Source organism: Littorina saxatilis, unplaced genomic scaffold (assembly GCF_037325665.1).
Source record: "Littorina saxatilis isolate snail1 unplaced genomic scaffold, US_GU_Lsax_2.0 scaffold_1765, whole genome shotgun sequence".
In the NCBI taxonomy this organism is placed as follows: Eukaryota; Metazoa; Mollusca; class Gastropoda; order Littorinimorpha; family Littorinidae; genus Littorina; species Littorina saxatilis.
Window position 1 is genome coordinate 1,486 of NW_027127266.1, and position 18,454 is coordinate 19,939.

An 18,454-nucleotide genomic window follows, 5' to 3' on the forward strand; every position below is an offset into this window, starting at 1 on the left:
ATGGCATGAGTGCAAACTGATCATGCAGGGGGTGCGATTCATCTTCAACGACCTTTCGTGCTTTTGTGGCTGTTCTCTTATGCACCAGTTCATCCAAGCTTGGGAACTGAACCCCAACCACCTTTTCTGCCTGTCTGATCACTCTTGCCAGATGGCTCTTGTCCTCTACAGTAGCCCCATAGTACCATACCATGAGGTTGAAGGTCAAAACACTTTCAATGCTGGCTCTGTAGAACATTGCCAGTATTTCAGGGCAGACCTTGAACTGCTTGAGTTTCCTCAGAAAGTACAATCTTGAATTGCACTTGCTAACTACCTTGGCTATGTGTTTTGACCACGAGAGATCTGAACTGATGATGCAGCCCAAGTATTTGTACTCTTGTACTTGTTCTACCTCTTTCCCCCCTATCACTAGTGGCTCTGTTTCCTTTTCCCCTCTCCTAAAGTCTGTGATCATCTCTTTTGTTTTGCCCACATTGAGGTCTAGGCTGTTCTGGTCACACCACTCTACTAGTTTGTCCACCTCCTGTTTGTACACTGTGTCATCATCATTCTGTATCAGGCCTACCAGAGCTGAGTCATCAGCAAACTTCGAAAGTTTGCCATTGGTGGCTCTACAGTCGTTGGTGTACAGGGTGAAGATTGTCGGAGACAAACAGCAGCCTTGTGGACTCCCTGTACTGATCTCGAGGCTGTCTGAGATGACCCCGTCTACTGCCACGTACTGAGATCGACCCACCAGGAAGTCGATAATCCACTTGATGATCTGCGGACTGACTGACAGTGGGCTAGGTAATATTTCATGGTGGGGCTGATTTTTCAGAGAATCAGAAAACATGGTTCGCTGTTGTTCTTTTTGTCAAATTAAGCTATAGGGCCTCAGAGATTCCAACATTAGTTAGTATGTGGATTTGTTAGCCAGGTATTATGTTGGTGTGTGACAGTTCAGAGAACCATGATGTAATTTCCTGTTGGTGTTCTGTTTGTCATAAATGTATTGAGCCTCAGAGATTCCAAACTCGTTTGGTGGGGGTACTGGGTGCCAGGATTTGAGTTTGACACAGAAAACACAATTGGTTTGAAGTAATTTGGGACAGATTTTAATCAATTTCTTTGGTTTGTATTTCAGACTCCCAAAATCTGGTGACAACTTCAGAAGTATGGGATATTAAACACCTTTTACAGGCTGAACAGTGAAGGAGTTGTTAACTCCTGCAAGGAGCAGCAGACAAGTTCAAGGCTTATGTGTAATTCTCAGTAATCTGACAAATAAGGCTGTGTTCACATATCCTGTTTTTTATGCACAGGAATATGCCTCCCAGGAGGGCAGCGTCAAGGCGGGTAGCCGAAGTGACCCGAGCCGCTGCAGGTCGGCCGAGGGCCAGCAACCAGACAGCCTCGCAGCGACAACCCGGTGGGTTTGAGTCAGCCACAGCAGGAGGGGAAGAAAGCGCCACTGCTTTGGCCGCGGTATTGGCAGAACTACGCAGGCTGGGGGAGCGGCAAGTGGCCATTGTCTCGCTCCAGAAAGACAACCAACGTCTGCAAGAAGCTGTTTCGGGTGATCGTGAGGCCATCGCCTCAACATCGGGATCGATGACAACCGGTACCAGCAATTCTACCCTGTCTGGCTCGGTTGCCAACCTGGTCAACACAATCACAGGTGAGGCGGCCACCCAATTGGTGCCTGTTGTTTTGTTCGTCGAGGATAAAGTTAAACGCAGGATCTGGGGCCCGGGGCGTCAATCCACAATGACAACTGAAAAGTTTCAAATGGAAGCGTGTCAATGTTAATTGTAATTCAATCTGACAATGATCTAATTGGTTCTGTTCTGTTCACATAGTACTTTGAGTTCACTTACATGCAAGGGTGATGCACAGTATTCCTATGGAGAGAACTTCATCTTTAAGTGTACTTCGATTAACTGAAGATATTCAATTGTTTACTTCAATGTGGGAGGTGTGCAATGTGTAAATACTCATCAACTCAGTCAGTAAGATTTATGTGCAGGTGTATGATGCAGAGCTGTCAGCCCCTATGAAGCTTCATGTGTAGCAATCTTGAATTTATAGTGTAGCAAATGGTGTTTATCTTTAAGTATTGCATCATCTTATAATCCACTGCACCTACATGTTTATATGTCAAGACACAAATGTTGCAATAACTGTGTTCAGACAAGAAAACAGCAGCAGGAACAAATGAACATTGTAGAGTGTCTGTATAACGAAGTAGCATTTTCTGTTTTACAAGTAGCATGCTACATCGAAAGCGTAATAGTCTGCAGCTCTAATTGGGCCACTAATGCGGCTTGGTGCTTTTGGATTCCACAAGTTATTTTGCATGTTGTTTTTAAGGCAAATATGTCAGAAGCTCCTAAAGAACTTTAGTGGGTAAGCCTGTGACATTGTTGTCCACATAGAGAATACTATATGGTTTCCTATGAAATACCAGTTTTACACAAGTTGTGCTTTTAAATATTAAACTGCGAACAATATTTCAAAACACTAGTGTAAAACTGGTATCAAACAGGAAGCCATGTAGTATTCTGTTTATCCTACATACAGGGTTCGTACAGGTCATGGAAAGTCATGGAATTTGATTTTTAATTTTCCAGGCCTGGAAAGTCATGGAATTTCAATTCAAGTCATGGAATTTCAATTCAAGTCATGGAATTTAACATAAATAAGAAAGAAAAAAAAAATAACCTTTAGCACGCCAGCTTTCTTTCGAGTTGTTTCTTGACAACAAAAAGTATGCGGAATTGGAACGAATTACCAAGGAAGATCTTCGCAATGAACTGTGTATCGCGGTGAAAAAAAATGACAGTTCGTCAAGTCACAGTGTTAGTGACGGTTATGAAACGGAATTTACGAAAGTGCAGATGGATACAAACAGTGGCTGGTCCAGTTTAGTGAAATGACAGGACCAGCAAACATTACCGATAATCTGACTGCGTAGCAAATGCTTGACTTGCTTGTCAAAGAGACACTGCGTAGAAACTGACTCAAATTCAGTGCAAAGCAAGCCAGTGTCAAAACTGGCAGTGACAAGATGTAAAAAGTTTGCGTGTTCGGAAATGGCGACCTGTGGATCTAGTCATGGAAAATGTTATTGAGGCTCATGGAAAAGTCATGGAATTTTGTTTCTAAAAACCAGTGGGGACCCTGTACATACTGTTGCATGTTCATTGCTGTAAATGTCCCTTTGTCGAAGCGCCCAGATTGAAGAAGCTTAAAAATTGAACCTGGATATCTCCGAATGCCTCGTGTAATCTTTTATGTCAAAGCAAGGAAATGTCACTGGTGTGGTGTTTACGTTCTTAAAATTCTTCCGAGTGTTCAAAGAAGGACGCTTGTTTCGGTATTGGAGGCAGTGAAAAATCAGGTCCTTGTCAGACAAGACCTCTTTACACATGCAATGTAGAGTGAATGGTATTGTTATGACATGAGTGGTATGTCACGTTAGTGTAATAAGTTGTATTCTTACACGCTCCACAAAGGCACAGAGTACGGGGAGCCATCCAGCGGGTTGATCCTGGTGGAGTAGCTGTCAGAGCTTTGGCGTTGAGGCCCACGAGACGTCGTCTGTACCAAGTATCAGGACCAAACGCTCTCTGGCATCTAGACGGATACCACAAGTTGATATCGTGAGTACAGCTACAAATACATACACTGGGCACAAAAAAATCCTTTTTCAAAATTTGGTGAATGTTGAGTGTGTCCGGTGGTGGGGAGGATGTTGGGGGTTGTGCCAGTTTGAACATGGAATTTGAGTGGATTGATACAGGTGGCATAAGGAATTCTCTTAAACATTATTTTATGACGCTGGAATCTTTCTTTTAAGACCTACATAACCCTGAGATAATAAGGTCTTATAATGGGGGTAAACTTACAGAGGTTATGAGCAGAATATCTTAGAGAACAGCATACCTGCCAATTGCTACGATTTTGGCGCAGCATGCTCCGATTTTGCAGGAATTGCTACGCTGCTACTCTAAGCCCTGAGCTGCTACGCTAAAAAAAAAAAAAAATGACAAGCGTGCAAAATGTTCACTTATTGCTTGACAATCAACAATGAACATTGCATAACTAGTCGAGTACCGATGGCTGGGAACCACTCCGTTATGACTCGATATTGTCCACGTGACTTGCTTAGCAAATCGTGAATTTTATTGCAAGCATTCGCATTTCCGGTGACTCTATGCGCCAATTGTGAATTTGATTAGAATATATGCAATGCACTTGTTAAGTTGTAAGCTGTGCACAGTGACGGTGTTAGAAGTGGAAACTGGAGGGAGACAGGATAAAAACGGGGAAACGTAAGGGTGGTGAAGATTATGGTGCAAGTTCCACGCCGATGCGGGCAAATCATTTTCAACGATTTTTGCCGAAGAATTCGACAGACTTTGCGTGTATAGGTAATAATACCTGCTATTCCGACTTGGTTGTGTGACAGACGTTTTCTTCCACACGAGATTACGTTGATTGTCTAAATCTACTTTTTGACGGAAGTGGCCGAACAACTGTGAATGACGTCTCGTTATATGGGAATGACGTCACAGTCATCGTCACAGTCTGTATCTTTTGAAGCATCTCATTCTTCATGACGTCTTTCTGTGTCTGCATCCGCAAAATGTTTGTTCATTCCGGAATCTTTGTCATCTATGTTCAGAACTCTGTCCTTATAGTGTCAGACAAACAGGCCTCCTGAGCGAACCACTTTCCAAGGGAACTTAAATTCGCGTATGGAAACAGTACTGTCGTCTGGGGTGCCGTTTTCAGTATTCTGAGCGTTGAAGAATCTGTAAAGAGAAGAAACGATAACAGCAGGAGAAATAAAAGTCGTGTGTGCATTTTATGTTTTTTTGGAGTGACGATTTTGAGTTTGAATCCGTTCTTGCCATGCTCCTAAAGCGTGTAACATACAATCTTGCATACGTTTGCTTTAGTAGTGGCAAAGAAGGAAAGCGTGTGACATTGAACTATGTTTAGACGGTTGTAATGTCGTAGAGCTCTCAGAATCTTACAAACGTTTTTGATGGCATTTTAAATGCGGGCTTGCGATTCAAATTTAAGATTATGCGAGTGCTATGCTTATAAACACCAATTGCAACTCTGACATTGGGTGAAAGTTCCAAAATGCTACTCTTTGGGCTTCACAGGGGTTGGCAGCTATGAAACAGGGTCTTGAAAATGTCTTGTTTGGGATCGTAAAAGGAAGGGCGTCTTCTAAGGGGTAGGTGGGTAACGAAGGTGAGTCGTGTGCAAGTATTTTCTTTTCTTTTCTTTTTATTTTGTCATTTTCTGGATATGTAATGAAAGACTGGTCCATTGATGATTTCCCCACGGAATACAAAACATATTCTGGTTATACCTTACCATTTCTACTGGGTGGTTATTTAAATTTGGTTGCTTTGTGTTTTTTTTAACAATAAACACCCCTTCAAGTTAACAGAGAAATAAGCAGAGGGGGGAATACTTTTCGGTGAATACCAAGCTACCTAGTCCTAACAAATAACCACCCAGCAACCAGTCTGAATCCTCGATAGCTCATAGGTTGAGAAACCACACTGTGTGGTCACTGCTTGGTGACTGAAAAGTTCTGAATGCTCAAATATTCGAAAGAGGAAAGAGCTCATACATACTGCATTTACACTATTCATTTCAGGTTTCAACACACAGAATCCAATATAAGATCCATAAGTTTGGTTGTTTTCTAAATCAAAATCTACGTTGTACCAGACACAAGGTCTCAAGGCAAGTAACTCTCATATTTTGTGTAGAAAATAGAGTTGTTCCCATTTTGCATTTGTACAAATAACAAGAAGAGCAAACGCTCGATCGAGTCACTTTCGCAGTTCTGAATATTATATGAGGCATCAGATGGACAGGAAGAAATTGCTATTCACAACACAATGAGTCACGTTCACATAAAATTTGAGCCCGGTCACTTTTATAGTTTCCGAGAAAAGCCCAACGTTAAGTTGTGTGTTGCCGAACAGAAAAGGCTAGTTATCTCCCTTGTTTTTCTGATAACGTTCGTAAAAGGCTACAGATGTAAATACTTTGATGTAAAGAATAATCCTACAAAGTTTCAATCACATCCGATGAACTTTGTCAAAGATATAAAATGTCTAATTTTTCCTTTGACGCTGACCTGTGACCTTGAAAAAGGTCAACGGTCAACGAAACCATCGTTAAAGTGTAGAGGTCATTGGAGGTCACGACTAAACAAAATATGAGCCCGATCGCTTTGATAGTTTCCGAGAAAAGTCCAACGTTAAGGTGGTGTCTACGGACGGACGGCCGGCCGGACGGACAGACTAACACTGACCGATTACATAGAGTCACTTTTTCTCAAGTGACTCAAAAAGACAGTAATCTGTAGGTCAATTATATTTCACTTCATAAATAGAACTTTTTTTCCCGAGATACTTAAACATGAAAAGAACGCAAAAATATTTGCCTTATCGTCTTAGCAGAACAACTATGTACTTTATTTTATTCGAAATTAAATTAACTGCTATAAAGAGTTTGCAGAATTGCGCAATTTTCACAGAACTCTTCAACCATGGATTAATCACATGCTTGTGCAGGTAGACTGGCTGAGTGAATAATACTTGATCAAAATAATTATGTGTGCTGTGGGCAGGCTGTCTGTCTGTCCAAGGACAAAAAATGTAACGTTGAGCTGTTATCTCAGAAGTTTATACAGCTAGTCCTCTGAAACTTTGCACACTTTTAGGGTTTGATGATTTCACGAAGTGACCCCAGTTTCGTTGACCCTCATCAAATTTTGGGGTCACAGCGGGGTCATGTTCGTTTAATAAAAACTTAACGTTGATGTTATCTCAGATGTGTTTTTAGCTAGAGCTTTAATAGTACGCACACTTCTAGGTTTTGATAATCTACCAACTTGACATAAGATTGTGGGCGGGGATGTAGCTCAGTCGGTAGCGCGCTAGATTTGTATCCAGTTGCCTGCTGTCAGCGTGAGTTTGTCCCCACGTTCGGCGGGAGATTTATTTCTCGGAGTCAACTTTGTGTGCAGACTCTCCTCGGTGTCCGAACACCCCCGTGTGTACACACAAGCACAAGACCAAGTGCGCACGAAAAAGATCCTGTAATCCATGTCAGAGTTCGGTGGGTTATAGAAACAAGAAAATACCCAGCATGCTTCCTCCGAAAGCGGCGTATGGCTGCCTAAATGGTGGGGTAAAAACGGTCATACACGTAAAATTCCACTCGTGCAAACCACGAGTGCATAAGAAGAAGAAGACGACATAAGGTTGATTGACCTTCGTCACAGCCCACTTCGTCAACATCACGGGCCAAAGAATCTAGACACAGCCATCGTCGAACGCTGAAGAAGAAGAAGATTGACCTTCGTCAAGTTTTGGGGTCACAGGGGGTCATGTTCGAATCAAAATATCTTAACATTGATGTTATCTCAGGTGTTTTTGAAGCTTGAGCTTTGAAACTTTGAACACTTGAAGGATTTGATCATCTACCTACGTGACCCTAGTTTGGTTGATCCCTGTCACATTTTGGGGTCACAGTGGGGTCAAGTTTGTAAAAGCTTTACATTGCGGTTTTCTCAGTTATTTTTATTAAATTTCACTGAATTGTATGTGTTATTAACCAGCTGACATTACCAAAATTTTGCTTATTTTTATCAAATTTTAGAGTCCCAGCAGTTAGTGGAATCCTCCTTTTAAGACCTACAAGACCCTTAAGGCTTATGGACATGACGAAGAAAAGTCATATAAAGCAATTGCTTTTCTTGATTTATTTCTTTGCAAAATTGAAGAAAGGTGGATTAAATGGGTTACACACCTTTTCTCAATGATATATATTAAAAATAATGGTCTTGATTCTCGGTCATGAAAAAGCACTTTGACCATTACTTTTTAATATTTACTGAGCATGTTACCTGTACTTATTTCCCAATAACTCTTTAATCAGAATTTGTGTGGTGAAATCACATATGGAAACGGATCTCTGTTTGTTATATTGCAGGTGGAAAATGGTGATTCATGGGGCAATCGATGGCTTTAGCCGGGCCACTACCTTCCTCCATGCCACCGAAACAACAGGTCAGAGACCGTTCGGGATCTGTTTTTGGGTGGAACCCAACGCTTTGGACTCCGCATGGACCATGGTGGCGAGAATCTGGATGTCGTCGCCCTCATGAATGAACACAGGGGAGAAGGGAGAGGCAGTGCGATGCAAGGCCGCAGTGACCATAACCAAAGGATCGAGCGTCTCTGGCTCGACGTCTGGAAAGATGTGGTGAACCCTTACCATGACCTGTTTACTGCAATGAGAACACCACAGGCAGAAGGTGGTCTGGGGATACTGAACATGGACAATCCCATTCACTTGTGGGCCCTCCACTATGTTTTTCTGCCGAACCGGTCCCTACAGTGGATTGTGGAACAGAAGAACCACCAACCCCTGAGGACAGAGCGCAACAGAACTCCCCTGCAGCTCTTCTTCAGGGGGATGCTGGAGAGACGAGCCAGCACATCCACAGCAGTACAGGACTTCTGGAAAGGGAGAAGCCTTCAATCGATAATCGAGGACCATCCTTTGCCAGACAGTCGTTAGGATATGTGCCTGCCACGGCTTGCCCCCTCTCTGAGGAACAGCTCGTGCAACTAACGGAGCGCATTGACCCTCGGAGTGGGCCACCCACCAATCAACATGGTCAGATGTTGTTCTCCAGTTCGTTGCCAACATGCTCGAGTAAAAAAAAAGTTAGCTTGTGGACACCCCAAACCTGAAGTGTATAGCAGACCTGTGAACCCATACGATTTTGCCATATTTTGTACGCTTGATTGTCCAGACTACAAGCAGATTGGTCAGTGGAATCACAAGAAAAATTCATTGTCTACTTTTATTTACAAGCGCATTCCAAAGCCGATCCAGTGTTTTGACACATGATTACTGCTTTTGTCAATGAAAGAAGCATTCGTTTTAAATTGTAAACTTATTAGGCTACTTGCCCTATCCGCTCCAGCCACGTAATCGTGCAATAAATCTGCAATATCTTGCATGGCGTTGGGAGGTGTGCCTCAATTTGCGGGTTTGCTTTGAGACCTCAGAGTAAGGATGTGTCTGGGTGCAGACACTTCGCCTTCAAAAAAGTTAATTTGCACTGAGCAGCATTGGGCTGCAACAATGAAAGCCTCAAAAACAATCATAAAGTTTGTTCAAAGTACCAAGCATGGTAGAAGGTATAAGCAACTGTTTTTTTCAAATTGGTTTAAATCTGCGCTCTAATTCTAAACCAATCTTTGTAAAGTGGAAAGTCATTCAAATAAAGCGAAATTATGTCCGCTGTGTATTTTATTATTTTTAAACACAGGTACTGCACCACAAAAACAATATTGCTAAAAAAATAAAAAAAAATATGTACACTTTGTGAAAGAAAGTTGTAAAGAAAGTTTTACACAATGATTTGCCATTAGGTTACCTGTTTAATTGCACCAAACAGACATGGGATTCTTCCGTAAAATTACGGAATTCCGTAAATTTTTAGGCTCCAGGGATCATTCTTGAGATTCGTGCAAATCCGCTGAGAAAATGTTGGGATATATGTAGGTAAAGACCCAAGTTTTTCGGCCGGTCCGCTGATCGCGACGCTCCATTCCATACTATTCTTGAACGGTTGGTTCCTAAAACGGTCAGACTGTTGCTGGTCGATCCGTATGGGAACGCGCTCTGTGTCTTTGTCTCCTACAGTCACCGTTTCAACGTAGCTATCGGGGATTCAGTATAAGCTAAAGCATACCGTATGAGAATGATTCGGCGCCATTTTTACATCGCTTCGAGCCACTTGCCAAAATGATGAGGAAGCTAAAGCGAGACGAAACCGTTCTATCCCGGGAAATTGACCAGCAGAAGTACAAGAAAAATCTCTGGAGATTCGACTGGCTCGATGAAGTTGTATCATTGAGCTGGAAATACGAGAAAGGCCAGAAGACACAAGACGTGAAACTGAAAGTTGGCGATGCTTTTGCTAAAATCAACTTGCCGGGAAAAGCTTAGTGCACTTTGTGCAACGATGTTAATGTTATCAACTACGGTTCCAATGGAAAGACTGCCCTCAAAAGCCACTTGAAAAGCAACAAGCACCTGACTATCCTGAAAACCCAGTCGTGTAATCAGTCACTGGAGTCGTTTGGCACCGACAAGGTAAGAACATTGAAACCACACCGTCACACGCCACCACCCCCCCCCCCCCCCCCCCCCCCATCCCCGCCTCTCTCTCTCTCTCTCTCTCTCTCTCTCTTTCTCCTCCTTATTTTGAGTCTTAGCGTAAAATTAATTTGAGCAACATGGGAAAGAAGAGAAAGGGGGGGGGGGGGGGCTACGATTAAGCTGAAATATGCATTTCAGGGCCATTTTTGTGTGTCTAAAATACTAAAAACCTTCAGCTTCTGGGGGTGAAGCCCCCAGACCCCGACCAGGGGCGTTGCCCCTGGACCCTACTGGGGGCCTTCTGCGGCCCCCAGACCCCCACTTTTTTTTCCCTTAATTATCACTTTTTCTGAATCCCATGTCTGACCAAATTTCTTTTGATGTATCTATAGTATAGATTTATAAGGTTGAAAATTGCTGAAAGTTTTTAAAACAGACTATTGTTTTTGAAAAAGACCTTAGTGTATTTTTAGGTTTATTGATGCTAGATATATTTATATATATATATATATATATATGGCTTGCCCAATCCAACGTATAAAGGAACTCATTGTTATTCAGCCATTAACCTTCGCCGGCACTCGTTATCGACTACACACGGACGCATTCGTGGGGCCGTGCAGACCCATGCTTCTCAAAGAAGGAAAAATGTGCATATCCTTACGTGGGGCCGTGCAGACCCATGCTTCTCAAAGAAAGAAAAATATGCATATCCTTCCGTGGCACTCGTGGGTCCGTGCGGACACAGAAGGGTGTTTGATGCAAATATCTCTTAAACGAGTTGGAATTTTTTAATGAGCTTTTAGAAATGCCTCAGACACCTAAAAAGCTATCATCTCCTAAAAGCTCATTAAATTTCAGTGATAATTAATTAATTAATTAATGGTCAAATTTAGACTGCACACGGTATTTGGTAAAATATTATGGGTCTGCATGGCCCCACGAGTGCCACGGAAGGGTTTGCACAATTGTCCTTCTTTGAGAAGTATGGGTCCGCATGGACCCACGAGTGCCTCGGAAGGGTATACACGCTTTTCCTTCTTTGAGAAGTATGGGTCCGCACGTCCCCACGAATGCTTCCGTGTGTAGTCTAAATTTGACCATTAATTAATTAATTAATTAATTAATTATCACTGAAATTTAATGAGCTTTTAGGAGATGAAAGCTTTGTAGGTGTCTGAGGCATTTCTAAAAGCTCATTAAAAAATTCCAACTCGTTTAAGAGATATTTGAGACAATGACAAAAGGTGACGTTTTCATGTCAGTATGTCCCAAATGACATCACCAGTACATTTTTCATTCTATCTAATCTGTTTTCGTTCTATTTTTTCTAATAACATGCGTTAACAATTGATTGCCAACTGGAATGGAAGAGCACAAAAAGTGTAACTTGATATGTAGTTTCTCTAGAGGGAAAAACATCTTCCACTTTCATGTCAGTGTGTCCCATGCAACATACATTTGCCAAACAGCTATGTGTAAGTAGATTATTTGTTAGTGGTATAGAAAATACTGATCAACAATCAAAGTCAGTTTTCACATTCATTTTCTACCTATTTCTTATTTGTTTATTCTTTTGGCAATGGTGAAATGTCAGCAATCGTGTGTCATTCGGGACAGTAGACATGACACCTGACCTTTTGTCACTGTCTCATTTGCAATCAAACACCCTTCTGGGTCCGCACGGACCCACGAGTGCCTCGGAAGGGTATACACGCTTTTCCTTCTTTGAGAAGTATGGGTCCGCACGTCCCCACAAATGCTTCCGTGTGTAGTCTAAATTTGACCATTAATTAATTAATTAATTATCACTGAAATTTAATGAGCTTTTAGGAGATGATAGCTTGTTAGGTGTCTGAGGCATTTCTAAAAGCTCATTAAAAAATTCCAACTCGTTTAAAAGATATTTGCAATCAAACACCCTTCTGGGTCCGCACGGACCCACGAGTGCCGGCGAAGGTTAAAGACATTTTCCGAATTACAATGGTTTAATAGCCAACTTGCACAATACCCCTTTTGAACAGCTCTCTGGTGCGAAAGATAAGGAAGGTTCACTTCCCTACGGGCAAACATTTTGCTCTCACAAGCACTGGTGTTCTCTGGCTTGTGTAAAAAAAACAAAATAAAATCTCAATCGCCTTACTTTTGTATACAGGACATGCTTGGGTACTTTGAACGAACTAAAGGATTATTCTTGCGGCTATTATTGCCGCAGCCAATAAACCTTTAACGACTTTGTGTGTGTCGGTGTGTGAATGCTCTGATTTGTTTTGCTATTGTGTATTGCCGTGAGCTCTGGCGAGAAGGGGTGATTAATTTATGTTCATTATTATTATGTCTCACTGTGTTTTCACAGCTGTACAGAACAGTGAAAGGGATACTCGTTCAAACTTTGGTATGATGCCATGAGCGCCATAGTTTAACTAGAGTCAAATCAGTTATTTTTCTTTTTATATTCAATGGTGCCTCATTCACCCATATTCATCAGAACATAAGCTTTTTGCAACGTTCATTGAAGGTCAAGGTCCCTTTAAGTTACCTATCAAACCTCATAGTGGTGTTTATTGTTTATGGTTAGTGTTTTCCCCTGGAGCAATTTTTTGATTAGTGCTTTTGTGAACAAGAAACAATTAACAAGTGGCTCTATCCCATCTCCCCCCCCCCCCCCCCCCCCCCCCTTCCACGTGGCGATATAACCTTCGTGGTTGAAAACACCAAATAAAGAAAGAAAGTGTTTTAAACATTTTCAGTTCTCCATTTAGTTTGGTGAAGTAGTGTAGAGCATTTTTTGAACATCAATAATCATGTATGAATTTATTGCATGTTTGTTGCTAGAATATTAATCATTCTTCTGCTGAAGAACTTTGTGCCTGATGAAAGTAAACATTGTGGTCAGTCGCATAGGTACCCCCCGCGGGTTTGGGGGAAGAATTTACCCGATGCTCCCCAGCATGTCGTAAGAGGCGACTAACTGATTCTGTTTCTCCTTTTACCCTTGTTAAGTGTTTCTTGTACAGAATATAGTCAATTTTTGTAAAGATTTTACTCAAGCAGTATGTAAGAAATGTTATGTCCTTTGTACTGGAAACTTGCATTCTCCCAGTAAGGTAATATATTGTACTACGTTGCAAGCCCCTGGAGCAAATTTTTGATTAAGTGCTTTTGTGAACAAGAAACAATTGACAAGTGGCTCTATCCCATCTCCCCCCTTCCCCCGTCGCGATATAACCTTCGTGGTTGAAAACAATGTTAAACACCAAATAAAGAAAGAATAGGCACCCCCTAAAATCAAAGGTGAGTTTTAGATACTAAAATGTGCCAACAATTTTAACAGCACACCCGAGTCCCCTTTTTACTTTAGTTGCAAGATCAGTACATGTTCTATCACGGAATTTTGTTTTGTTTTTGTAATTATGTGTATTTAGAGATTTTTCAAACCAAACTATTAATCTTTGAGCTCAGATGTCCTACTTTTTGACGTATTGGTATGTTTATTCAAGGTAAGCTAGACGAATCATTTGTATCAGGAAACTAAAATAAATGAAATTCTGATTTTATGTGAAAAATTGAATCAGTATCACAACAATTTCAAAAATTATTCATATTATGTGCTGGTTAATGACTATTAAATTTGCAAGCCAAAGCTCTGTTTGCATTCTGAATTTTGCATGTAAATGTCCCATTTCAAAGATCACCTATATATTTAGGTGTGTGTGTAGTCTTTTTAAGAACATCAATTATATACATTTATTGGATCTTGATTGCTTGAATGTGTATGACACATAATTCTTGTGTATGAATAAATGTGTATGACAAGTTTGAATATTGGATAATACAAATTGTTTGTATGGATTTTGATTCCTGTATGGTGAGGCAATGAACATGTGCGAGTGAGATGTCTATGATGGACAGCAAAATGTAGTTATGGATTCATGGCTGCTAGTCTCATTTCCAGTCATATTAAAAAAAACAAGTTGTTTTTACAAAAACACAAAACATAACTCAAGTTGTCTGCCACAAATACAATTAATTTTAATCAAACAAGTGTCATGCAGAAAATCCACTTTAAATAAGGAAAATCATCACAAAATGGAATGCATACTTTATGTTTATCACATCACAAGACACACTGGTAATACTTGGCAGTGAGAGTTAACCCATCACACAATGGAATGAATATTTTTATCACATCATTAGACTGGTATTACTTGGCAGTTGAGAGTTAACCTATCACAAAATGGAATGAATACTTAATTTTTATCCCATCATAAGACTGGTAATACTTGGCAGTTGCGAGTTCATCCATCACAAAGTGGAATGAATACTTTAATTTTATCACATCATAAAGAATACATCGGTTCTACTTGGCAGGTGACAGCTGAACAGTTAGCAAAACAGTCACTATTTAATACTGGTTACAGAGACAAGAAAGCTGAAATTGTGTGAGCCGTTTGTTCGTTCATGGGCTGAAACTCCCACGGCTTTTACGTGTATGACCGTTTTTACCCCGCCATTTAGGCAGCCATACGCCGCTTTCGGAGGAAGCATGCTGGGTATTTTCGTGTTTCTATAACCCACCGAACTCTGACATGGATTACAGGATCTTTTTCGTGCGCACTTGGTCTTGTGCTTGCGTGTACACACGGGGGTGTTCGGACACCGAGGAGAGTCTGCACACAAAGTTGACTGTGAGCAATAATAAATCTCTCGCCGAACGTGGGGACGAACTCGCGCTGACAGCGGCCAACAGGACTGAGCTACATCCCCGCCCTTGTGTGAGCAGTGACCTTCACTACAGAGGAGTGTAAAACTATAAAAGGAAAAGCAGTAGACAACGCCAGTTTTGGTTAATTTGGTAAAACATAAAAACAGACTATCGTTACACAGGGCACGAATATCACATTATCATAACTGTTACAAACGCTTTTGAGTTTATTAATTTGTATACCATTATGAGACAGTATAACAAAGTTGTTAGCGTGCAATTGATTTGTTTGTATCCGGTTTATGGTGTATATTGCCAAGTTTTGTATGGGACACTGTAACGCTAGTCCGAGTGCTTTTGATATTTTGCTGGCAACGTGTTATTCGTGTAGTAGGGGGGTTGAACCATTTATTCTGTACATTAGGTAACTGATACCTGATATGATGTGAAGTGCTTAGTTTACTTGATCAATAGTCGAGAGAAATACAATGCTTTACATGTTTTCCATGGACAGCGTTACACGGAACACGAAAAGCAGGCAACATAATGACAAACAGTGGTGCAAAAAAACAAATAAGAACAGAACACACTCTTGAAACACAACGGCAATTTAAATAATGCAAAACACAAACATCAAATCTTCGAAAGTCTCTCTCTTGCATTTAATAGCAAGTAAGAAATGATGTACGGTACAGGCACCCAAAATAAAGCTTATTTTACTGAGAGAAAAAACCCACACACACCTTGTCTTAATAATTTTAAGATTTCAAAGTTCAACGTTAAACACCCCCCCCCCCCCCCCCTGCAAAAAGCAAAGAAAACAATCAAAACAAAAACAAGGTATGTAAAGGAGTATAGGAAACCGGTTAAATCAGGGTCATGTTTTTTTTCTTCCTTTGCAGCATGACCTCAAATAATTCAGTTTGAATACATTTGTGAATTCTCTTCAAAATTGCAGAACAAACATTTTTTCGCAGGGTGTGTACAGAAAGAAACACCAACACCTACGGCTACCAAGCAAAAATAATGCGAAACACAAACATCAAATCTTCGAAAGTCTCTCTCTTGCATTTAATAGCAAGTAAGAAATGATGTACGGTACAGGCACCTAAAATAAAGCTTATTTTACGGAGAGAAAAAAACCACACACACCTTGTCTTAATAATTTTAAGATTTCAAAGTTCAACGTTAACACCCCCCCCCCCCCCCCCCCCCCCAGGGTGTGTACAGATAGAAACACCAACAGCTACGGCTACCAAGCAGAAACTAAACGCACCATTGAAGGAAAGTTTTTACAATAAATAAAATCCACCCCCTTCAAGAACAGCCTGGGACAGCTTCTGCCTCAGTTCTTGACCTGTCGGGCAGACACCTGCATTCTGAGGGCACAAGTTGACACTCTGGGGAGTGGCTTTTCGGGTGTGTCCACAAACACCACGGTCAGAGGACTCTGGTACCCTCCTGGTACTGTGGACCGGCTCCCAGACATGAAAAACACGAAATCTGAGATGGTGGTTTCTCCGCACTTTCCATCTGAAACAAGACAAAAAAGAAATTCTGAAATAAAGGAAACATCATCCCGCTTTCTTAATAAGCATACAAGTACCAGGACTCAAAAGAGAGGGAATTATTGCATGCTTGTGTTCATTTGTAGAAGCGTAGAAATGTTAAGCATGCTTTGCGACACAGAATGAAATGCTATTTTGAAAGCGTAACTTTTCTTGAGACTTTTTTTGAGCTGCTTGACGTTCAGTTTGATATGTGAAGGCAAACGAGATTCATTTTCCCAAATCTTTGGAGCTTTCAGGGGTAAAACCATGTGTTTATCATTTGCTGCTTTACATACAAGTTATTCTCCTGGGCCGTTTCCCATTTTGTGACATGTATTTTCAGTCCTTAAAACATGTATTAAATGGCAACTTGAATGTATACTCTCCCAAAAAAGAAACTTGACACAGGTAAACATTGATGTTTTTCAAATATATAATATACTAGAATGAATACCCGCTTCGCCGGGTAGCCGGCTTCGCCGGGAAGAAGTACTTAGAGCCGTACGCCGAACTATGGACCCGCCAAGCTTAGGTCCCTCCCAGATTCGTGGAATGGGAACAGCACGAAAATGATTCAGTGGCCATAATGCCATTCCTGACCATATCGAGTCCCATCCTTGTCGACGAATGTAACCGTGTTAATCACCTTTGGAGGCGAACTCCACTCAAACAGGACTGAGCAAGTTATGGCTTCTCAAAGGAAGGCCAGTACATAAAATTACACAAAAGCCGCCAGACCACATCACAAACAGAACTGAAGAATGCACAGGTGTTGATTACATAGAGACACACACACTTACACACACACACACACACAAACACAGAGAAGCCGTATCTATAGAGAGATAGATGACAGTGTATTTTTCGCGTGGCTATAAATTGATTCGACCTTTGCACTTTTACAGTGAGGATAATTTACGGTCCAATTTACGTTCTGGACACTGCGGTGACCTTCTAAAAATAGGTAACAGTAACAGAACGCCGGGAATATCCGAAGACGCTCAGCGCAGTGGACAGCGCAGTGTAGTAACTTACAACTGAACGGGAAAGCCACACGAAGGAAGGGAGATAAACGCCAAACACTGGAGAAGATAAGGAAGAGTTACTTATAATGGTGAAATGAACCCAAAAACGAAAATGAGTTCAGCGCTGCGCGCTGAGAGCACGTGTTGAAATATCTCATCGATGATATTGTGTCCGGGGTGTAGCTGAATACGGTGTCCAAATTTGAAAAAGATCCACCGAGAACTTTGGCGTTGTGATGTGGTGTAGCGGCTATGGTGTGTCGGTATGGGGGCCCGGGTAAGCTGAGGTGGAACCAAAATAGCTGAGGTGGAACCAAAATCGGTTCCGCGCTGCGCGCTGAGAGCACGTGTTGAAATATCGACCAGGTTGTGTCGTGTCCCGGGTCTACTTGAATATGCCCACCAAATTTGAAGCAGATCCATCGAGAACTTTGGCCGTGCATCGCGCACAGACAGATACACACACACACACACACACACAGACACACAGACACTAGTCGTATATATATATAGATGTTAGAGGAAAGCACCAAAATTCTGTTTGAAGTTTGTCGGTTACATTTGTTGCTAACAACTAACCCATAAAAAGTACATAATTGAACCAAGACTTTACTGGGTGGTCGCCCTTTTATTGAATTGCAAAAATTCTCGTCTGCACAAAAATCATGTGCATGGAGAGTATCGAGAGTATACATATTTTCTTTAGTAATAATTTTTTTTCCAGTAATACTCCAGGTTGTTAATGATGCAGACTTGCAACAAAACAACATAGAATATATATATATTATTTCTTGGTAGTGTTAGCAGTATTCAAATTCATGTCACAACTTCCGGTTTCCATGTTATGAAGGTGCTTTACTTTAAAACCTTTGTATATTTACTGAACACTAAGACAACAAAATGTGCAAGAATTTGTTATTCTATCTCTGCAGGCCAAGGATATTTATGAAACTAGTATTTGTGAATGA

At 41.2% G+C, this 18,454-nt stretch overlaps 1 protein-coding gene across 4 annotated transcripts; it reads left to right on the plus strand.

The window, feature by feature from the left end:
- The first annotated feature begins 652 nt into the window (after positions 1-652).
- On the plus strand, positions 653-10,366 carry LOC138955723 (uncharacterized). 4 transcript variants are annotated; one of them, XM_070327272.1, is made up of 4 exons: positions 653-792; positions 1,308-1,663; positions 3,501-3,647; positions 8,020-10,366. In XM_070327272.1, exon 4 carries the CDS (start codon positions 8,152-8,154, stop codon positions 8,608-8,610), a length of 459 nt encoding a protein of 152 aa, XP_070183373.1. In that variant the 5' UTR covers positions 653-792; positions 1,308-1,663; positions 3,501-3,647; positions 8,020-8,151; the 3' UTR covers positions 8,611-10,366. The 4 variants fall into 3 exon arrangements, 3 of the variants coding, with proteins under 3 accessions (XP_070183373.1, XP_070183375.1, XP_070183374.1); XM_070327274.1 differs by lacking the exon at positions 8,020-10,366 and having other exon boundaries at positions 3,501-5,883; XM_070327273.1 differs by lacking the exons at positions 653-792; positions 1,308-1,663 and having other exon boundaries at positions 1,846-3,647.
- Positions 10,367-18,454: the final 8,088 nt, after the last annotated feature.

Bases quoted from the DNA above. Each gene is read 5' to 3' on its own strand.
- LOC138955723 (XM_070327272.1), top strand. From the start codon at position 8,152: ATGGACCATGGTGGCGAGAATCTGGATGTCGTCGCCCTCATGAATGAA.